At 46.3% G+C, this 23,664-nt stretch overlaps 1 protein-coding gene across 1 annotated transcript in view; it reads right to left on the bottom strand.

The window, feature by feature from the left end:
• Positions 1 to 308: 308 nt before the first annotated feature.
• Positions 309 to 23,664, bottom strand: part of LOC135553026 (immunoglobulin superfamily DCC subclass member 4-like) — a 76,148-nt gene continuing 52,792 nt past the window's right edge. Inside the window, exons 13-22 of the mRNA XM_064985081.1 lie at positions 23,138 to 23,374; positions 22,837 to 22,938; positions 22,506 to 22,689; positions 19,771 to 19,898; positions 18,573 to 18,743; positions 18,306 to 18,440; positions 17,200 to 17,302; positions 5,502 to 5,739; positions 5,266 to 5,394; positions 309 to 4,511 (exon numbers count right to left, since the gene is read on the bottom strand). Of these exons, the coding sequence (XP_064841153.1) occupies positions 3,969 to 4,511; positions 5,266 to 5,394; positions 5,502 to 5,739; positions 17,200 to 17,302; positions 18,306 to 18,440; positions 18,573 to 18,743; positions 19,771 to 19,898; positions 22,506 to 22,689; positions 22,837 to 22,938; positions 23,138 to 23,374 (1,970 nt within the window). The 3' untranslated portion in view covers positions 309 to 3,968. The remainder of the gene's footprint in view (positions 4,512 to 5,265; positions 5,395 to 5,501; positions 5,740 to 17,199; positions 17,303 to 18,305; positions 18,441 to 18,572; positions 18,744 to 19,770; positions 19,899 to 22,505; positions 22,690 to 22,836; positions 22,939 to 23,137; positions 23,375 to 23,664) is intronic.

Here is a 23,664-nt window from a genome sequence, read left to right as displayed (position 1 = left end):
AGGATTTGTCTTGAGAAAAAAAAGGCAGAACAGGAACATGTAGCGTGCGAGACTGAGAATGTATGGGTTGTAAAGATGCGAGACTGAGAATGTATGGGTTGTAAAGATGCGAGACTGAGAATGTATGGGTTGTAAAGATGCGAGACTGAGAATGTATGGGTTGTAAAGATGCGAGACTGAGAATGTATGGGTTGTAAAGATGCGAGACTGAGAATGTATGGGTTGTAAAGATGCGAGACTGAGAATGTATGGGTTGTAAAGATGCGAGACTGAGAATGTATGGGTTGTAAAGATGCTGAGAATGTATGGGTTGTAAAGATGCGAGACTGAGAATGTATGGGTTGTAAAGATGCGAGACTGAGAATGTATGGGTTGTAAAGATGCGAGACTGAGAATGTATGGGTTGTAAAGATGCGAGACTGAGAATGTATGGGTTGTAAAGATGCGAGACTGAGAATGTATGGGTTGTAAAGATGGCAACACAAAATGGACATTATTTTGCTTCAATAAAGTTTGAGCATGCCTGATCCTGAGTGAGGTCTGTTCAAAGTATAAAACTGGAATGCTTTAGTTATGAGACTCTTCTATATGCCTCTGAGTTCTAGCACCTATCTGGACTAACTGAGTCCTCATTCATCTGACACACCATAAGACTCAATGTCTTAGGCCACGTTTACAACAGGCCCATTATACCTGTATTTAGACAAAAAGCCTCACACAAAGTATGACGAGATATTCTTGTCCTTGTGTGGAGAGACAATTTTGAATAAATATTTTGTTAGGGTACACAAAGTATGTATAAGTATAAGAAATGTAAGCATGCATTATGCTAAATAAAATAAAGATGCTTGTTTAAAAATGCTATAAAGAAGGAAAATGAAAACATGAGGGTAATACAACATTTACACCGCCAATGTAAAGTCTACACCACCTCTTACTTTCTTTCCATATTTTGTTGCGTTACAAAGTGGGATTGAAGTCAATTTCATTGTATATTTTTTGTCACTGATCTACACAAAATACTCCATAAGGTGAAAGTTTAAAGAACATTCTACACATGTTTACAAATTAATAAAACTGAAATATAGCTCTTGCACAACTATTCACCCCTTTGTTTAGGCAAGCCTAAAGTAGTTCAGAAGTAACATTTGGCTGAAGAAATCACATAAAAGTTACATGGACTGTGTGAAATAATAGCAGTTGGAACTGATTTTTGAACGACTAACCCTTCCTCTGTCCACCATACATACAACATCTGTAAGGTCCCTCAGTCAACTATTGAATTTTAAGCACAGATTCAATTACAAGACCAGGTATGCTTTTGGAAAGCCTCAAAGAAGGGCTGTGATTGGTAGATGGTTAACAATAACAAATCAGAGATTGAATATCTCTTTAAGCATCGTCATGTTAATAATAATGCTGTGGGTGATGTATTAAACCACCCAGAGACATCAAAAATGCAGTCGTCCTTCTGAACTGAAGGACAGGATGGAAACTGCTTAGGGATGTCACCATCACCCTGTCACCAAACAGTTACAGAATTGAATGGCTGTAATGGGAGAAAACAGAGGATGGCTCAACAAGATTGTAGTGACTCGACAATAATGACCTAAATGACAGAGTTAAAAGATAATACAAATATACAGATTACAAATATTCCAAAACATGCATATGTATGCAACAAGGCACTAAAGTAATATTGCAACAACAAAAAAACAAAACAGAAAATGAATACACCTTTTGGCCTAAATGCAAAGCATTATGTTTTGGGCAAATCCAACACAAGACATCATAGAGTTACTGCCTTCTTATTTTCCAGCATGGAGGTGGCTGCATCATGGTATGGGTATGTTTGACATCGGCAAAGACGGGGGAGTTTTCAGGATGAAAAGAAAAGACGGGGCTTCAGTCTGCTTTACACCAGACACCTGGAGAGGAATTCACCTTTGAACAGGACAATAACCTAAAACACAAAGCCAAATCTACACTGGAGTTGCTTACCAAGAAGACAGTGCATGTTCCTGAGAACCAAGTTACAGTTTTGACTTGAATCTGTGTGAATTTGTTGGGCAAGACTTGAACATGGCTGTCCTAGCCATTATCCCCAACACCTTGACAGAGCTTGAAGAATTGTTTAAAGAATAATGGGAAAATATTGTGCAATTCAGATGTGCAAAGCTTTTATGAGACTTACCCAAGAAGACTGAGGTGATTCTAACATGTATTGACTCAGGAGGGTGAATATTTACCTAACAAGTTACATTAAAGTTAGTTTTTTCTTCATGAATCTTAAAAAAAATATATAATTTTTCTTCCACTTTAAAATTACAGTCTATAAAAATGGCAATTAAATCCATTTTAATTCCACTTTGTAACGCAAAAAAAATGTGAAAAAAGTTCAAAGGGGTGTAGACTTTACATGTGTTATTGTGAAAGACCTCAGGCTGGCGAGAGTCAAAATTCCAATAAAGACAGGAAATATGGCTGAAAATAGAAGTGGTTTCTAGGTCTATTTCTCTATGATATTTCCACCCCCCTCACCTGCAGAGGGAGGAGCTTAGACACAGCTGAGAAAGGATGAGTGAGATGGCATCACAAAGGGTGAGGCCTCCTGACGGAGCCTTGTTCATATGTAGTAGGTCTAGTAACAAGCTACCATATATTAGGCCTGGTAACTAAAATGCTGAATTATTTACCTATGTTGAAAAGTGATTTGCGGTAATTGGTCAATTAAAAATGTTTATCTTTTCCGGTCCAAAGTAGATGTGACTACAGTTGGAAACCCAAATCTAATGGAACAACTAATAAAGGGGAAAAGGCCAATAAACAGAGATCTGAGACAGGCCATTATGTACCATACGTGTCATTTCCTGTAGGGAATACGCATCGATGTATACAGAAAGAAGGGGACAGGAAATTATTCCTGAAAGTATTGAAGGCTATGAATTAAACAGTTCAAAAACAGATTCTAAAAGATGCACCTATCTGCATGACACTATTAAAATCACCAACAAACCATCCTGTAAAGAAATGAGGTAGTGCTGTTGACTGGGAGCAAAACCAGGAGACCGCTGCTATAAGATGTGTTATTTTGTCATACACCTGCATATCTTATCTAGTCCTCCCCCCCAAAATAATGCCACCTATATCAACTACATGTACTGTATGCGGTCCCTTCAAATTATCTTCAATTGCCTCATTTATTTTCCCTATTCAACATATTTGTCCTATTTTTATTGAATATAATCATCTATATAAATATACAGAGGTTAAAAATGCTCCTAAAATATTAGGCACCTGAGACCCCCAAGCTCCATTCAGGGAATGTGTGTGTGGATCCTGAGACAGCAGGAGGTTGGAGAGAGAGAGAGAGAGAGACAGGTCTGCACTCTGTGTCTAAATATAAGGCTTCTTTCCTGGTGCTGGGGCAGGCAGCATCCATAAAGTGGAACAGCCAATAGGAACAGCTCAGTCATTTGAAAGGAGCCAGAGTGAGAGTGAAATGGCCACATGGTCACGGTTCTGCTCCATCTTCATCCATGGTGCTGAATCAAGAGCCTCTCCACCACCATCAGCTGACCAAAGGTAGGTCTTGAAGTACCACACGGCCCAAGCTCATTCTAAGAGTCCAACAGGTCAAGGCTTATGAAAAAATGAATATCCTGCTTTCTACACTATGATTCCGTCATCGTACGTCTGTAATAGGAGCCTGTAGCAAAGTACAGATTAAGGCCAGACTAACATACTGCTGCTATGCAACAAAATGAATACCCATACATACTAGCACTAAAAAATATATACTGTATATATACACATATAAAACAATGGATTCAAAGTACCTATAAAACTGAGCCAGGAAGAAGAAAATCAGATACTGAGGTGCTTTAAAAAACAAAACATTTGATTCATCATGAATGAGAAAAAGAAAGGAGTCCAGTTGGTCTTTGTGTGGGGGTTTGTTCCTCTTGCTAAGGGCACAGGTAGCTGTGCACTGCTGAGTTAGAGTGGACAAGGCCGGCGCTGATGAAAGGAGAGGGGGCAGGGGGAGGGGGGCAGTGTCTGGAGTCCCCGTTCCCCAGGGTCTCCTGCCCTGGCCGCAGGGGCTTGGTGGAGTGGAAGCCGTTGGTGAGCCCCATTTCCGGGTGCCGCCCCACATCTACAGTCTGCTGCGCTGCCACGCCCACCATGCCCCCAACAATGCCCTCTGGCTGCCCATTGTGATTGGACACTGGCTCCAGGACAGGGCCGATTGGGACCTTGGGCAGGGGTTGTGTCTCTAGGGACTCCTCCCCTGGTGATAGACGTTGTGGTGCCTGGGCAGCCTGACTGACTGGGGAGTAATCTGCCTCGGACAGTGAAGGCCCCCTGGTGGCCTGAGAGTCCTCTTCCGTGTCACTCTGCGCCTCCTGCTGCTCCTTCTCCAGGTCGTTCAGCTCAGAGTGAACTATGACCTCTGCCTCCACCTGGTTACTACTGCACAGGGAGGACTCCAGTTGGTCCTCGGGGTTGCCCTGAAACACACCACACACAGTTAGCAGATATTTAATTATTTAATTTCATACAGTCAGCCCATGTAACAGTGGAGTCCTACAAGGCAGTGTGTTTGTACTCCTGTTGTTCTGTATTAACATACAACTGTAAATGACCTTACACCAGTGGTGTCAATCATAACTGAAAGGCTGCCATAATACAATTATAACACAGTCATTATTTCTTGCTATGCTATCCAGCTTCCTGAACTGCATACCATTCTCTAAATTAAATCACTGAGAATGCGACTGAAATGTCACCAGTAAAATAGAGCAGTGGTGGTATGAGGTGTGACTGCAAAATAAACGAGGGATTCATTATAGATTAATTATAGCTTTCCCCTCCTACACTTTTGAAGGGTATGAGAGTGCCTTAACAGTGGCAGAGTAATTCATTTATCAGATGCATGATCAAGCGGCTCATTCAGCTTTCAGCCAGTGTCACATTCTAATTAGCTATACGTCATCCTGACACCTCGTTCACTGTTTCATTACTTCCTGTTCAGCTCTCACACAAACCACTCTACCTCTAAACCAGCTCTTACTGCTCTTCTAGACGCATGCTTGCACACACAAACCACTTTCTACCCCATCTACCTGTTATTCTTGTACTCACACACACACACACACACACACACACACACACACACACACACACACACACACACACACACACACACACACACACACACACACACACACACACACACACACACACACACACACACACACACACCTTGCCATTCTCTGTGGTGGCCATGTCCAAAGTTCCATTGTTGAGCGTTGGAGAGTCCTCTGTGATGGTATCCCTGTATTTGGTGATCCGGTTGGCCCAGTTACGACTAACTGACCCATTCCAAGCAGCCTGGAGAATGACAAGGTCAGAAGAAAAACACGACTCAACAAGTAACCTTGAAAAGCACTATATTTGTAGTTGTTTCTAGCGTGGTATCTAGTGTCCTGACTACTCACCATGAGCTCCGCTCCTAGGGCATCGTCCCCTATTCCTACATTACCCATGAGGCTGTGCTCCTCAGTGGGCTCTGTGAGGGGTTGGGTGCAGTCATGTTCATGGTCCAGGCTGCCCAGGGGCATCAGGGTCTCTAGCTCATGGCAATCACTGCATTCTGGCACCATGGTGGGCACAGACCGACACCCATGATGGTACTGTGGGGGCAGAGCAGTGGAGTCCAGCCCTCCAGACACCTCTCTGGTTACACAGCACAGAGGAGGGACACAGGTTAAGGATTAGAGTTATGTCACTCTGCACATGGTTTAACCTCAGAGCACAGTATAAAAACAAGGATGATCATTAACAATTGTGGTTTTTATAGGAAAACGTCTGGATTTTTCCAATGAAACCCTTTATCTACTCCCCCAGAGTCAGATGAACTCGTGGATACCATTTGTATGTCTCCGCGTCCAGTACGAAGGAAGTTGGAGGTAGTTTCGCGAGCCAATGCTAACAAGCATTCGTGCAATGCCTGGAAGTCTATAGGTAGTAGAGGTCGACTAATTAATCGGAATGGCCGATTAATTAGGGACGATTTCAAGTTTTCATAACAATTGGAAATCGGTATTTTTGGACGCCGATTTTTTTACACCTTTATTTAACTAGGTAAGTCAGTATACCCTCTTGAGGCTAGGGGGCAGAATTTTCACTTTTGGATAAATAGCGTGCCCAATTTAAACTTCCTGCTACTCATGCCAAGAATATAAGATATTCATATTATTCATAGATTTGGATAGAACATACTCTGAAGTTTCTAAAAGTGTTTGAATCATGTCTGTGAGTATAAGAGAACTTATGTAGCAGGCAAAACCCAGAGGACTAACTGTTCAGAGTTCCTACCGCTTCCACTGGATGTCACCAGTCGTTGGAATTTGGTTGAGGTTATTCCTTTGTGCAATGAAGAAGTAGGCCAACTCGGAACTGGGTAACTCTTTTGTGAGTTGCGCAAGACGTGAAAAGCAGCGCTGGTTTGTTTTCATTCCTGTATTGAACACAGATTGCCCCGTCTAAAATTTGATCGATTATTAACGTTTAAAAATACCAAAAGTTGTATTACAAAAGTAGTTTGAAATATTCTGGCAAAGTTTATAGGCAACTTTTGAAATATTTTGTAGTGATGTTGCGTTTTTTGTAAGCTGTTTTTTTTCTGGATCAAACACACTTTATAAAAATTGACATTTTGGATATACAGTGCCTTGCGAAAGTATTCGGCCCCCTTGAACTTTGCGACCTTTTGCCACATTTCAGGCTTCAAACATAAAGATATAAAACTGTATTCTTTTGTGAAGAATCAACAACAAAAAATCATGAAGTGGAACGACATTTATTGGATAAAACTTATTTAACAAATCAAAAACTGAAAAATTGGGCGTGCAAAATTATTCAGCCCCTACTTTCAGTGCAGCAAACTCTCTCCAGAAGTTCAGTGAGGATCTCTGAATGATCCAATGTTGACCTAAATGACTAATGATGATAAATACAATCCACCTGTGTGTAATCAAGTCTCCGTATAAATGCACCTGCACTGTGATAGTCTCAGAGGTTCGTTAAAAGTGCAGAGAGCATCATGAAGAACAAGGAACACACCAGGCAGGTCCGAGATACTGTTGTGAAGAAGTTTAAAGCTTTGGATACAAAAAGATTTCCCAAGCAAACATCCCAAGGAGCACTGTGCAAGCTATAATATTGAAATGGAGGGAGTATCAGACCACTGCAAATCTACCAAGACCTGGCCGTCCCTCTAAACTTTCAGCTCATACAAGGAGAAGACTGATCAGAGATGCAGCAAAGAGGCCCATGATCACTCTGGATGAACTGCAGAGATCTACAGCTGAGGTGGGAGACTCTGTCCATAGGACAACAATCAGTCGTATATTGCACAAGTCTGGCCTTTATGGAAGAGTGGCAAGAAGAAAGACATTTCTTAAAGATATCCATAAAAAGTGTTGTTTAAAGTTTGCCACAAGCCACCTGTGAGACACACCAAACATGGGGAAGAAGGTGCTCTGGTCAGATGAAACGAAAATTGAACTTTTTGGCAACAATGCAAAACGTTATGTTTGGCGTAAAAGCAACACAGCTCATCACCCTGACCACACCATCCCCACTGTCAAACATGGTGGTGGCAGCATCATGGTTTGGGCCTGCTTTTCTTCAGCAGGGACAGGGAAGATGGTTAAAATTGATGGGAAGATGGATGGAGCCAAATACAGGACCATTCTGGAAGAAAACCTGATGGAGTCTGCAAAAGACCTGAGACTGGGACGGAGATTTGTCTTCCAACAAGACAATGATCCAAAACATAAAGCAAAATCTACAATGGAATGGTTCAAAAATAAACATATCCAGGTGTTAGAATGGCCAAGTCAAAGTCCAGACCTGAATCCAATCGAGAATCTGTGGAAAGAACTGAAAACTGCTGTTCACAAATGCTCTCCATCCAACCTCACTGAGCTCGAGCTGTTTTGCAAGGAGGAATGGGAAAAAATTTCAGTCTCTTGATGTGCAAAACTGATAGAGACATACCCCAAGCGACTTACAGCTGTAATCACAGCAAAAGGTGGCACTACAAAGTATTAACTTATGGGGGCTGAATAATTTTGCACGCCCAATTTTTCAGTTTTTGATTTGTTAAAAAAGTTTGAAATATCCAATAAATGTCGTTCCACTTCATGATTGTGTCCCACTTGTTGTTGATTCTTCACAAAAAAATACAGTTTTATATCTTTATGTTTGAAGCCTGAAATGTGGCAAAAGGTCTCAAAGTTCAAGGGGGCCGAATACTTTCGCAAGGCACTGTATATGGACGGAATTAATCGAACAAAATGACCAATTGTGATGTTTATGGAACATATTGGAGTGCCAACAAAAGAAGCTTGTCAAAGGTAATTCATGTTTTATATTTTATTTCAGCGTTTTGTGTAGCGCCTGCAGGGTTGAAATATGCTAACTCCTTTGTTTACTGCTGGTGCAGGCTATCAGATAATAGCTTCTTATGCTTTTGCCGAAAAGCATTTTTAAAATCTGACATGTTGGCTGTATTCACAATGAGTGTAGCTTTAATTGAGTATCTTACATGTGTGATTTAATGAAAGTTTGAATGTTATAGTATTTTATTTGAATCTGGCACTCTACATTTTCCCTGGCAATTGGCCAGTTGAGACATTTGCGTCCCGCCTATCCCTAACTAGTTTTAAGAACACGTTCTTATTTTCAATGACGGTGTCACGAGTCCGACCGAGGGTGGCTTACCTTCCCTGCTCGGCAGTCGTCGTCACCGGCCTATTAGCTGCCACTGATTGTCTTTCCTCCCCCTCCTTGTACGTTTATTGGTAGCACCTGTTTGTGATGATTTGTTGGGCTTTTTTAGACAGCGGGCCCGGTCCGCCTGCTTGTTGTGCGGGATTAATTATTGTAACCTTCGGCTCTGTAGTAGAGGAACGTGTTTGTTCCTGGTCGTGCATTTTCAGTTGTACATTTTTCATTCCCCGTGTTTGGGGCCGTTATTATTGTTACCCTGTGGTGCGTTAGTGCATTAAAGAGCACAGCATTGCACTCTCTGTCTTCTGCGTTTGACTCCACACCCACGACACCCGTAGCATTACAGAATCAAGCACCTAAAAGATTAAATGGAGTCAGCAGGAGCAGGGTTCACCACTACACCACCGTCCTCCATCGGATCGGATCCGCGATGGATCAAGTGATGGAGAGAATGGACCGATGGAAGAGGAGTTTTCCCGCCGCTTCTGTGCCGTGTTTGATCACCCTCCAGACGGCCGAGCGGTGGGAGAACGTCTATTTCATCTCAGGCAGGAGAGGAGGAGCGCCCAGGATTACGTGCTGGAGTTCAGGACCTTGGCAGCAGGATCTGGGTGGAACGACAGGGCCCTTATTGACCACTACAGGTGTAGTCTCCAGGAGGACGTCCGCAGGGAGTTAGCGTGTCGGGACACCGCTCTTTCACTGGATGAGCTGATTGACATGTCCATTCGACTGGACAATCTGCTGGCTGCCCGCGGGGGTTCGGAGAGGGTCCTGTGCGTTCCACCACCCAGCCCCTCCGCTCCCATTCCGATGGATTTGGGAGGGGCTGTGCCGAGGGGTACCGGAGGAGGAGGCCTTCCCTGCACCAACTGTGGTCAGAGAGGACACACGTCTGATCGGTGCTGGGGGGGGGGGTCCGTCTGGGAGTAGAGATGGCAGGCGGAATGCTTCTCGATCACCCCAGGTGAGTCAGCATCAAACTCACCCAGAACCCCTTGTTGGCCACTTGTTTGTCTTAACTTTTTTCCCTCTTCCCAGCATAGGGCGCTAGTCGATTCAGGCCCAGCTGGGAACTTTATGGATCGCGGACTCGCCCTTAAGTTAGGGGTTCCGCTGGTACCGATAGATTCTCCTTTTCCCGTACACTCCCTAGATAGCCGGCCATTAGGGTCAGGGATGGTCAGGGAGACCACGGTCCCACTGGACATGGTGACGCAGGGGAATTATAGGGAGTGTATCAGTTTTTTTATTATTGATTCGCCTGCGTTTCCAGTGGTGCTGGGGATTCCCTGGCTGGCCCGGCACAATCCTAAAATTTCGTGGAGACAGGGGGTTCTCCAGGGGTGGTCAGAGGAGTGTTCTGGAAGATGTTTGGGAGTTTCCATCGGTGCCACGTCGGTGGAGAGTCCAGACCAGGGTTCCACCGTGTGCATTCCCCCGAGTATGCCGATTTGGCAATCGCTTTCAGTAAAGTGAAAGCTACTATATTACCACCTTATCGACCGGGAAGGGATTGTACGATAGATCGCCAGGTAAACGCTGCGCTTCCCAAGAGTCACGTGTACCCGTTGTCCCAGGAGGAGACGTTGGCGATGGAGACATATGTCACGGAGTCGCTGGGACAGGGGTACATTCGGCCCTTCATCTCATCCGTCTCCTCGAGTTTCTTTTTTGTGAGGAAAAAGGAGGGAGGTTTGCGTCCGTGTATTGATTATAGAGGTCTAAACGCCATCACAGTGGGGTATAGTTACCCTCTACCTCTCATCGCTACGGTGGTGGAATTATTTCACGGAGCGCAGTTCTTCACAAAACTGGATCTCAGGAGCATGTATAGTCTGGTGCGTATTCGGAAGGGAGACGAGTGGAAAACCGCATTTAGTACCACATCAGGCCACTATGAGTACCTCGTCATGCGTTGGACTAGTAACCAGAACGTTGCGAGTTCAAACCCCCGAGCTGACAAGGTGCAAATCTGTCGTTCTGCCCCTGAACAGGCAGTTAACCCACAGTTCCCAGGCCGTCATTGAAAATAAGAATGTGTTCTTAACTGACTTGCCTGGTTAAATAAAGGTAAAATAAAAAATAAATAAAAAATGCCGTATGGGTTAAAGAATGCTCCAGCAGTCTTCCAATCCTTCGTAGATGAGATTCTCAGGGACCTGTGCAGACAGGGAGTGGTGGTTTATATCGATGACATTCTGATCTACTCGGCCACTCACACCGTGCATGTGTCTCTGGTACGTGAGGTGCTTGGTAGACTGCTGGAGCATGAACTATACGTAAAGGCTGAGAAATGCGTGTTCTCAAAACAAGCCGTCTCCTTTCTGGGTTATCGCATTTCCACCTCGGGGGTGGTGATGGAGGGCGACCGCATTAGGGCCGTGCGTAATTGGCCGACTCCGACCACGGTAAAGGAGGTGCAGCGGTTTTTGGGTTTTGCCAACTATTACCAGAGGTTTATCCGGGGTTTTGGCCAGATAGCGGCTCCCATTACCTCACTGCTGAAGGGGGGTCCGGTGCGGTTGCAGTGGTCAGCAGAGGCGGACGGAGCTTTCAACAAGTTGAAGGCGCTGTTCATTAACCTCTTGAAACTCCCCATCCCGGATCCGGGATTGTGACTAAGCCTCAGGCTCATTAGCATAACGCAACGTTAACGATTTCTGAAAATCGTAAATAAAATTAAAATAATGCGTTTGCTCTCAAGCTTAGCCTTTTCTTAACAACACTGTCATCTCAGATTTTCAAAATATGCTTTTGAACCATAGAAATTGACTAATTTGTGTAAGAGTATGCAAAGCTAGCATAGCATTTTGTGTAGCATGTAGCACGCAACATTTTCACAAAAGCCAGATAACCAAATAAATAAAATCATTTACCTTTGAAGAGCTTCTGATGTTTTCAATGAGGAGACTCCCAGCCACATACCAAATGCGCAGTGTTTCCTGAAAGCGTCTGTGTGTAGGAGAAATCGTTCCGTTTTCTACATTGCGCCTGGCTACCGAAACGAACCGAAAATGCAGTCACCTACAACGTGAAACTTTTTCCGGATTAACTACATAATATCGACCGAAACATGGCAAACGTTGTTTGGAATCAATCCTCAAGGTGTTTTTTCACATATCTCTTCATTGACATGCAGTTTGTGGAAGCTTGCTTCTCTCTCTGTGCCCCATGGAAAAATACTGGCAGGTGACTTTTGCGCACCAATTTCGGCGCAGGACACCGGGCGGACACGTGGTAAATGTGGTCTCTTATGGTCAATCTTCCAACGATCTGCCTACAAATACGTCACAATGCTGCAGACACCTTGGGGAAACGACAGAAAGGGCAGACTCATTCCTCTTGCGTTCACAGCCATATAAGGAGATCATGAAAGACAGAGCCTCAAAAATCCTTGTCATTTCCTGGATGCCAAGTCATCTTGGTTTTGCCTGAAGCTCACGTTAAAGGGCACGCACAGAGAAGATATTTGTATTTCTGGACACGTCAGAGTGTTTTCTTTCGAACAGTAGCAATTATATGCATAGTCGAGCATCTTTTTGTGACAAAATATCTTGTTTAAAACGGGAACGTTTTTCTTCCAAAAATGAAATAGCGCCACCATAAGTGTAAGAGGTTAATGCACCCGTGTTGGCACATCCGGACCCCTCTCTAGCATTCATAGTGGAGGTGGACGCGTCCGAGGCTGGGGTGGGTGCCGTGCTATCACAGCGCTCGGGTACGCCACCAAAACACCGCCCCTGCACTTTTTTCTCAAGGAAGCTCAGCCCAGCGGAGCGTAACTATGATGTGGGGGACCGGGAGTTGCTAGCGGTGGTTAGATCTCTGAAGGTGTGGAGACACTGGCTTGAGGGGTCTAAGCACCATTTTCTCATCTGGACCGACCAACAGAATCTGGAGTATATTCGGGCAGCTAGGAGACTTAACCCACGTCAGGCAAGGTGGGCCATATTCTTCACCCGGTTCCGGTTTACATTGTCGTATAGACCGGGCTCCCAGAACGTAAAGTCTGACGCACTGTCCCGTCTTTACGGCACGGAGGATGGGTCCACCGAACCTACTCCCATCCTTCCCGCCTCAAAACTGGTAGCACCAGTGGTATGGGAGGTGGACTCGGACATCGAGCGGGTGTTACGGGCGGAACCCGCGCCTCCTCAGTGTCCGGCAGGGCGTAAGTACGTGCTGGTTGGTGTTCGGGACAAACTGATTCGGTGGGCTCACGTCCTACCCTCCTCGGGTCACCCTGGGGTGACGAGGACAGTGGGGAGCCTTCGGGGGAGGTATTGGTGGCCTACTTTGGCTAAGGACGTTAAGGGTTATGTCTCCTCCTGTTCGGTGTACGCCCAGAGTAAGGCTCCTACGCACCTTCCTAGAGGGAAGTTACAACCCCTCCCCGTACCACAACGGCCATGGTCACATCTATCTGTAGATTTCCTGACCGATCTTCTGCCGTCTCAGGGGAACACCACGGTTCTAGTGATTGTGGATCGGTTCTCTAAGTCCTGCCGTCTCCTCCCATTGCCCGGTATCCCTACAGCCCTATAGACTGCGGAGGCATTATTCACCCATGTCTTTCGGCACTACGGGGTGCCGGAGGACATCGTTTCTGATCGGGGCCCCCAATTCACGTCCCGGGTATGGAGGGCCTTCATGGAACGTTTGGGGGTCTCTGTCAGCCTGACCTCCGGTTATCACCCCGAGAGTAATGGGCAGGTGGAGAGAGTGAACCAGGAGGTGGGTAGGTTTCTGCGGTCGTATTGCCAGGATCGGCCAGGGGAGTGGGTACGATACATTCCCTGGGCTGAGATGGCCCAGAACTCACTACGCCACTCCTCTACTAACGTGTCCACTTTTCAGTGTGTGTTGGAGTACCAGCCGGTCCTGGCACCATGGCATCCGAGCCAGACCGAGGTTCCTGCGGTGGAGGAATGGGTACAGCGCTCCAAGGAGACCTGGAGGGCCATCCAGGAATCTCTACAACAAGCGAGTGGACGGCAGAAGAGGAGTGCTGACCACCACCGCAGTGAGGCCCCAGTGTTTGTACTGGGGGACAGGGTCTGGCTCTCGACCCGAAACCTACCCCTCTGCTTGCCCTGCCGGAAGCTGGGTCCACAGTGTGTAGGGCCCTTTAAAGTCCTGAGGAGAATAAACGAGGTGTGTTATCGATTACAACTCCCTTCCTATTATCGTATTAACCCCTCGTTTCATGTGTCTCTCCTCAGGCCGGTGGTAGGTGGTCCCCTGCAGGACAGTGAGGTGTCGGAGATGCCCCCCCCCATCTGGACATCGAGGGGTCCCCGGCGTATACGATCCGGGCCATTCTGGACTCAAGAAGCCGGGTGAGGGGCCTGCAGTACCTCGTGGACTGGGAGGGGTACGGTCCGGAGGAGAGGTGCTGGATACCGGTGGGGGACATCTTGGATCCATTCACGTTGAGGGATTTCCATTGCCTCCATCCGGATCGCCCTGCGGGGGGGACAGTCACGAGTCCGACCGAGGGTGGCTTCCCTTCCTGGTCGGGTGGTCCTCGGCGGTCGTCGTCACCGGCCTATTAGCTGCCACTGATTGTCTTTCCTCCCCCTCCTTGTATATTTATTGGTAGCACCTGTTTGTGATGATTAGTTGGGCTTCTTTAGACAGCTGGCCTGGCCCGCCTGTTTGTTGTGCGGGATTAATTATTGTAACCTTCGGCTCTGTAGTAGAGGAACGTGTTTGTTCCTGGTCGTGCATTTTCAGTTGTACATTTTTCATTCCCCGTGTTTGGGGCCGTTATTATTGTTACCCTGTGGTGCATTGGTGCATTAAAGAGCACAGCATTGCACTCTCTGTCTCCTGCGTTTGACTCCACACCCACGACACCCGGAGCATTACAGACAGCCCAGGAACGGTGGGTTAACGGCCTTGTTTAGGGGCAGAATGACAGATTTTTACTTTGTCAGCTCTGGGATTCAATCTTGCAACCTTACGGTTACTAGTCCAACACTCTAACCACCTGCCTCTCATTGCACTCCACGAGGATCCTGCCTGTTACGCAAATGCAGTAGAAGCCAAGGTAAGTTGCTAGCTAGCATTAAACTTATCTTATAAAAAACAATCAATCATAATCACTAGTTAACTACACATGGTTGATGATATTACTAGTTTATCTAGCGTGTTCTGCGTTGCATATAATCGATGCAATGCTGGGGTATGATTTAACAAAAGCGCATTTTGCGAAAAAAGCACAATCGTTGGACGACTGTACCTAACCATAAACACCAATGCCTTAAAATCAATACACAGAAGTATATATTTTTAAACCTGCATATTTAGCTCAAATAAATCCAGGTTAGCAGGCAATATTAACCAGGTGAAATTGTGTCACTTCTCTTGCGTTCACTGCACGCAGAGTAGTTGTTATGCAACAGTTTGGGCCGCCTGGCTCATTGCGAACTAATTTGCCAGAATATTATGTAAATATGACATAACATTGAAGGTTGTACAATGTAACAAGAATATTTAGACTTAGGGATGCCACCCGTTAAATAAAATACCGAATGGTTCAGTATTTCACTGAAAGACTAAACGTCTTGTTTTCGAGATGATAGTTTCCGGATTCGACCATATTTCTGTGTGTTATGTTATAATTAAATCTATGATTTGATAGAGCAGTCTGACTGAGTGGTGGTACGCAGCAGCAGGCTCGTAAGCATTCATCCAAACAGCACTTTCGTGTGTTTTGCCAGTAGCTCTTTGCAAGCACAGCGCTGTTTATGACTTCAAGCCTATTATCTCCCGAGATTATGCTGGTGTAACCAATGTGAAATGGCTAGCTAGTTAGCGGGGTGCGCGCTAATAGCGTTTCACCCGCTCTTGAGACTTGGAGTAGTTATTCCCCTTGCTCTGCAAGGGCCGCGGCTTTTGTGGAGCGATGGGTAACGCTGCTTTGAGTGTGGCTGTTGTCGATGTGTTCCTGGTTTGAGCACAGGTAGGGGCGAGGAGAGGGACGGAAGCTATACTGTTACACTGGCAATACTAAAGTGCCTGTAAGAACATCCAATAGTCAAAGGTTAATGAAATAGAAATGGTATAGAGAGAAATAGTCCTATAAATACTAGATTAACTACAACCTAAAACTTCTTACCTTGGAATATTGAAGTCTCACGTTAAAAGGAACCACCAACTTTCATATGTTCTCATGTTCTGAGCAAGGAACTCAAACGTTAGCTTTTCTACATGGCACATATTGCACTTTTACTTCTCCAACACTTTATTTTTGCATTATTTAAACCAAATTGAACATGTTTCATTATTTATTTGAGGCTAAATTGATTTTTATTGATGTATTATATTAAGTTAAAATAAGTGTTCATTCAGTATTGTTGTAATTGTCATTATTACAAATAAAAACAGTTTTTTTTTTGTTTTAATCGACCGATTAATCGGTATCGGCTTTTTTTGGTCCACCAATAATCGGTATCGGCGTTGGAAAAATCATAATCGGTTGACCTCTTATAGGTATATACTAACATGCTAGCAGATACCATAGACTTCCAGTCATTGTGCTAACGCGAAATGACCTCTAACTTCCTTCATACTGGACAAAGAGACATGGACATGGTATCCATGAGTTCATCTGCCTCTGGGAAAGTAGATAAAGGAAGGCCTCATTGGGATGTTGGCAAAGTATCGTTTTAAAAACAAATATGAGGAATGCATTGTCACAGACAGTCATTACAACTATAACAGTAGGATGAACAAAATATTGTCACTCCATCTCAAATTGTGATGGCTAGCTGGATTCACTATAGTACACACTGGAATTCAAATGAGCTAAATACCAAAACAGACAGTAATAATAGTTGTTCCATATTAATGCAAAATTATTCAAAATTATTCACATCTGAAATGTCAAATGTGCAGCATGAAGACATGGACCCCCCCTGGGTCTCACACAAAAGTCATCCTAATTCTGTAGCTATATAAAACATCTCCAAATCCTCCACTTCTATTTAAATCAGTTTACTGCTCTCCTTGCCAAACCCAATGCAGGGAAACATGACTTTTGTTTCATATTATTTCCTGCTCATTAACCGCACAGCTTCATAATAGACCAAGAGCAGCAGCCATCTGTGGTGCTCCGTCTTTCAGGACACACTACCCAACATCTGCCTGTCTGTCTCTCTGCTGCAGCTACACACACACACACACACACACACACACACACACACACACACACACACACACACACACACACACACACACACACACACACACACACACACACACACACACACACACACACCCTTAAATCTTACAATGCCAGTGAAAGCTTAATGATCCTCAAATCCTAGATGTACTAAAGTAGACATACTACAATAAACAGTCATTTGCTTTCAGGTGGCCTCTTCTTACCTGGCCTTGCCGTTGCGGAAGCTGACACACATACAAAGGAGCATGCTGAGCAGCCCCAGACACACACCAACTATGATGCCTGTCACTGCATGGATGTCCAGCTCTATAGAGAACAGAGAACAGCCCAGGAAGGCATGCAGGAAACGGGGAGAGAAAACAGACGAGATACCGGATGAGTATCTGAACCTGTCAGCACAGGACGCAGTTAGAAAACAGAAGGTAAGTGGGAGGATGAATGATAATATAGTGTATATGCAGTATGATGACAGCCGGATTCCACCGCTCAATCAATTTCAGCGGGCCATGAAGGAACCAATTCACACTTCCAGGGAGGGAGATATTAATTGAGCTTGGGCAATTGCTGTCTATCTGGCAGCAGAGTGGAGAGAGGACAGATGGTGCTCGCTCCGCTCTCGCCCGCCCACAATCACATTGCATTTACTACTCAGCAGGACCAGAATAAACCTGCTACTCGGTCATCTTAGATTGTCTACCAGAGGAGGATGGACTCCCTTAGCGCCAATGTTGTGACCTTTTGCTTCTGCATGGAGCTCTTGCCTGGCTTGCTTCTAGATGCTCGAGTTTAGCTGTTGTGCTCATTATTCTCTGATGGACAAAGTGTAATTGGGCTACAAATAGATAATGACTGATGGAGGTCTCCTTGAGAAGCCCAATGAAACCGCAGTAGTATTCAACAGTGTGCACATATCCTTCTTTCTTTTTCCCTGCCAAGCCGCCATAGAATGAGCCGCTCTGTCACAGGCCCCTTCACCGTGGTTATAGACAAGGTGTCACCCGCAGCTCTTCTGCTTCTCAAAGTCAGATATGAAGTTGAGTCACAGAGCTCTCTGGGTGCAGCGGGTGCTGAGGCCACCCCTTTAATATTCACCTCAGAAGGCCAGAGAGTGAGGAGAGATATGACACAGGCTCCCCAAAGTGACAGCCTCCTGCAGGCGTCTCTGCCCCACTGGCAGGGATGGATTAACCACTTTAAAGGACTCTGTGTGTGTGTGTGTGTGTGTGTGTGTGTGCATGTGTTAGGAAATACTTATGTAAGTGATGACACACACACCATCACAGTATGTGTAGACAGTAGACCCACTCACCATATTTCCTGGGAGGAGTGTGCACATCCTTCACTGGGGAGTAAGGCCCCACCCCCACCTCAGTGGATGCCCTCATCTTAAAGAAGTATTGTGTCCCACTAGACAGCCCTGCTACCTCAGCACTCATGATGGTCCCTAAGGGAGGGAGGGAGAGAGAGTGAGAGAGAGAGAGAGGGAGGTAAGTGTGTGAGTCATTAACAGTCTCATTTGCATCCACTTATAGAACCCACACAGTTCCTCACAACAGCCGCAGCTTCAACCACCCACCATCTTGGGAGAGGTTGTTCCACAGGTGCTCAGGCCGGCTGAGGTTGATGGTGTATAGGATCCTGTAGCTGATGATGATGCCATTGGGCTCCACAGGCGGGCGCCAGTTCACCAACACCGAGGAGGAGTCCAAGGCACTGAGCTGCAGCTCCGCTGGGGGGGTGGAGGGTACTGGGGACACGGGGGGGGGGGGTGGAGTCAGTAATCACACCACAGAAATAAAGCACCACAGCGGGCTGGCCACACAGGCTTCGTGTGGCTGGTTGGGACAGGTGTGACACCCCTCTGGGACAAGGTGCCCTTGCCACCTGGTCATTAAGTGGGGGCTGAGGGCAGGGACTTGGTCTCAGGTGACAGAGGGCGGTAGTATGGGACCCGGATGTGTCAAACCAAAGACCCCTACTTCGTTGCCCTGGTAATGAATCCTCTGCTGACTGGCCCCTCCTGGCCAGTCATCATAAAGCGTCTCAATGCTGATCTAGGATCAGTTTGACATTTTAGATCATAATGAATAAGACAGAGAGGACTTGATCCTAGAACAGCACTTGTCCCTGGCTCCTCCCTGACACCACTTGGCTGAACTGATTGACGGGCCCTGCCAATTATCTCCCTACGCCCCTAAAGATGAATCCCTTCTCTGTTAACCTGCCTCAATCACACTTGCTCAGTCTAACACATAGACAGTTTTGTATTGCTATCCTTGTGGGGACCAAATAATTGATTCCCATCCAAAATCCCATTTTCTCTAACCCTAAATCTAACCCAAGCCTTAACCCTTTACCTAACCGTAACCCCAAACCCCTAAAACTAACCTAACCTTAACTCCTAACCTTAATTCTAACCCTAATTGTAACCCTAAACCCAACCCCTAAGCCTAAAATAGCATTTTTCGCTGTGGGGGCCGTCAAAATCAACCCCCCTGGTCCGTATTTTCCTTGTTTTACTATACTTGTGAGGATTTCTGGTGCCCACAAGAATAGTAAAACAAAAACACACAAACACCAACGAACTACACACCTCTGTCAGAAACAAAAACACACATACACCAACGAACTACAAACCTCTGTCAGAAACAAAAACACCCACACAGAGGAAGTGAAAGTGAGCGACAGAGCATACTGAACGCAAGCATCCACCTTTATGTTACACTGGATGTACAGATTTGTCCACTACACTGATGAGAACAGGCGAGACTTACTGTCAGTGAGAGTGGACTCCTCCACAGTGCCGCTGAAGGGACCAACCACGTCTCCTCCATTGGACTGCACAGCCAGCTCATAGCGGGTGTAGGGTTTTAGCGCCCCCAAGAGGATCTCCTGAGCAGAGCTGCAAAACACAGTTTGGGAGAGAAAAAGAAATGAATCACAAATGGGAAAAGTTGCACGTCCTTCATTCCATTCATAACCTGAATATCGATTTAGCCATTCTGGAAGAAATATTACATTTCAACAAAAAGGGCTTCTTTAATGTGATCAAACTTCAGATAATGGAATTTGGAACTTCCATTTTCCTCTAAAAGAAGCTGGATACCTGGTGTAGTAGGAGACCAGGAGATGTGTTGTGTTGGGGGTAGTGGTGGTCCCTGACTGACCTGGTGTAGTAGGAGACCAGGAGATGTGTTGTGTTTGGGATGGTCCCTGACTGACCTGGTGTAGTAAGAGACCAGGAGATGTGTTGTGTTTGGGATGGTCCCTGACTGACCTGGTGTAGTAGGAGGCCCGGAGATATGTTGTGTTTGGGATGGTCCCTGACTGACCTGGTGTAGTAGGAGACCAGGAGATGTGTTGTGTTTGGGATGGTCCCTGACTGACCTGGTGTAGTAGGAGACCAGGAGATGTGTTGTGTTTGGGATGGTCCCTGACTGACCTGGTGTAGTAGGAGACCAGGAGATGTGTTGTGTTTGGGATGGTCCCTGACTGACCTGGTGTAGTAGGAGACCAGGAGATGTGTTGTGTTTGGGATGGTCCCTGACTGACCTGGTGTAGTAGAGACCAGGAGATGTGTTGTGTTTGGGATGGTCCCTGACTGACCTGGTGTAGTAGGAGACCAGGAGATGTGTTGTGTTTGGGATGGTCCCTGACTGACCTGGTGTATTAGGAGACCAGGAGATGTGTTTGGGACGGTCCCTGACTGACCTGGTGTAGTAGGAGACCAGGAGATGTGTTTGGGATGGTCCCTGACTGACCTGGTGTAGTAGGAGACCAGGAGATGTGTTGTGTTGGGGGAGGTGGTGGTCCCTGACTGACCTGGTGTAGTAGGAGACCAGGAGATGTCCCTGACTGACCTGTGTAGTAGGAGACCAGGAGATGTGTTGTGTTTGGGATGGTCCCTGACTGACCTGGTGTAGGAGAGATGTGTTGTGTTTGGGATGGTCCCTGACTGACCTGGTGTAGTAGGAGACCAGGAGATGTGTTGTGTTTGGATGGTGGTGGTCCCTGACTGACCTGGTGTAGTAGGAGACCACGAGATGTGTTGTGTTTGGGATGGTCCCTGACTGACCTGGTGTAGTAGGAGACCAGGAGATGTGTTGTGGTTGGGATGGTCCCCCTGACTGACCTGGTGTAGTAGGAGACCAGGAGATGTGTTGTGTTTGGGATGGTCCCTGACTGACCTGGTGTAGTAGGAGACCAGGAGATGTGTTGTGTTTGGGATGGTCCCTGACTGACCTGGTGTAGTAGGAGACCAGGAGATGTGTTGTGTTTGGGATGGTCCCTGACTGACCTGGTGTAGTAGGAGACCCCTGACTGACCTGGTGTAGTAGGAGATGTGTTGTGTTTGGGATGGTCCCTGACTGACCTGGTGTAGTAGGAGACCAGGAGATGTGTTGTGTTTGGGATGGTCCCTGACTGACCTGGTTGTATGGTAGGAGAGGAGACCAGGAGATGTGTTGTGTTTGGGATGGTCCCTGACTGACCTGGTGTAGTAGGAGACCAGGAGATGTGTTGTGTTTGGGATGGTCCCTGACTGACCTGGTGTAGTAGGAGACCAGGAGATGTGTTGTGTTTGGGATGGTCCCTGACTGACCTGGTGTAGTAGGAGACCAGGAGATGTGTTGTGTTTGGGATGGTCCCTGACTGACCTGGTGTAGTAGGAGACCAGGAGATGTGTTGTGTTTGGGATGGTCCCTGACTGACCTGGTGTAGTAGGAGACCAGGAGATGTGTTGTGTTTGGGATGGTCCTGACCTGGTGTAGTAGGAGACCACGAGATGTGTTGTGTTTGGGATGGTCCCTGACTGACCTGGTGTAGTAGGAGACCACGAGATGTGTTGTGTTTGGGATGGTCCCTGACTGACCTGGTGTAGTAGGAGACCAGGAGATGTGTTGTGTTTGGGATGGTCCCTGACTGACCTGGTGTAGTAGGAGACCAGGAGATGTGTTGTGTTTGGGATGGTCCCTGACTGACCTGGTGTAGTAGGAGACCACGAGATGTGTTGTGTTTGGGATGGTCCCTGACTGACCTGGTGTAGTAGGAGACCAGGAGATGTGTTGTGTTTGGGATGGTCCCTGACTGACCTGGTGTAGAGGAGACCAGGAGATGTGTTGTGTTTGGGATGGTCCCTGACTGACCTGGTGTACCTGGATGTAGTGTTTGGGATGGTCCCTGACTGACCTGGTGTAGGAGAGATGTGTTGTGTTTGGGATGGTCCCTGACTGACCTGGTGTAGTAGGAGACCAGGAGATGTGTTGTGTTTGGGATGGTCCCTGACTGACCTGGTGTAGTAGGAGACCAGGAGATGTGTTGTGTTTGGGATGGTCCCTGACTGACCTGGTGTAAGTAGGACACCAGGAGATGTGTTGTGTTTGGGATGGTCCCTGACTGACCTGGTGTAGTAGGAGACCAGGAGATGTGTTGTGTTTGGGATGGTCCCTGACTGACCTGGTGTAGTAGGAGACCAGGAGATGTGTTGTGTTTGGGATGGTCCCTGACTGACCTGGTGTAGTAGGACACAAGCGATGCGTTTCTGATGCCAACCGGGCTGCAGCGGACGGTGTAGTTGATGATGCGGACGTTGCTGAAGCGAGGTTTCTCCCAGCGCAGCCAGATGGATGTGGAGCTGTTGGCAGTAGCCTTGATGCTGCTGGGGGGCAGGGGAGGAGGGTTCCCCTTAGGGGGCGCTGCAAAAACACACTGCCAGTTTATACACAAATATTGGTATTGTACAGACTTTATTTAACACTGACAGAGAGAATAGACTGACACACAAACTTGCACAAACTTGCACACACACACACACACACACACACACAAATGAATAGACACACCTTTGCCATGTGCCTTCTCCGTCCTGCCCTTCCATCCTGCAGCATAGCCATCCGTCTGCTTATTGAAGGCCCACACCTTCACTTCATAGAGTCTGTCAGGGACTGACACACACAAAGAAATATATAGAAACGTATCGCAACACAAACACACCAAATTATACATAACCACAAGAAAGCCTGGCATAATGACCACGAGGTCCAAACATGTTATTAAGAGTCACATTTTTCCAAACAAATAATATCACCTGGACCAGTAGGAAGGGATTTAAACAACACTGGCATGTGAACATCCCAGACTCACCCAGACTAGAGACCTCATGATGTTTGACCCTCTTGCGGAGCTTGATGGTGTGGGCCTCCATCCTCCTCACCCTCTCCCTCTCAGGATGAGCCTCCCCATTGGTCAGCTCCTCACCAACCACCTCCCTGCAAAAGAGCTTGTAGCCGGAGATCTGCGTGTGATTGGGCGGGGGCTGCCATGTGACATGGAGGGAGTTCATTTTGGCCCTAACCTTCAGCTCTGTGGGAGCAAAGATCACTGGGAAAGACGAAAAGCAAACAAGGCGCCAGCGTGAAATAACGTTACCGGAGCTTTATTACATGATTCAACAAAACAAGATCCAGACATTGATTTATTGTACCAACTCAATTTGACAATCTCCTAATGACTATAACATTAAATCATATAATTCTATAGGCCTGTATCTAGAACAGGTGCCGCCTTAATTGGGAGGATGGGATTATAGTAATAGCTTATGATAATTCATGGAATGGTATCAAATGGTTTGTGTGTGTTCAAATACCATTCCATTTCTTCTATTCCAACCA

This window comes from Oncorhynchus masou, chromosome 2 (genome assembly GCF_036934945.1).
Source record: "Oncorhynchus masou masou isolate Uvic2021 chromosome 2, UVic_Omas_1.1, whole genome shotgun sequence".
Taxonomy (NCBI): Eukaryota; Metazoa; Chordata; class Actinopteri; order Salmoniformes; family Salmonidae; genus Oncorhynchus; species Oncorhynchus masou.
This window is presented reverse-complemented; position numbering and strand designations above follow the sequence as displayed.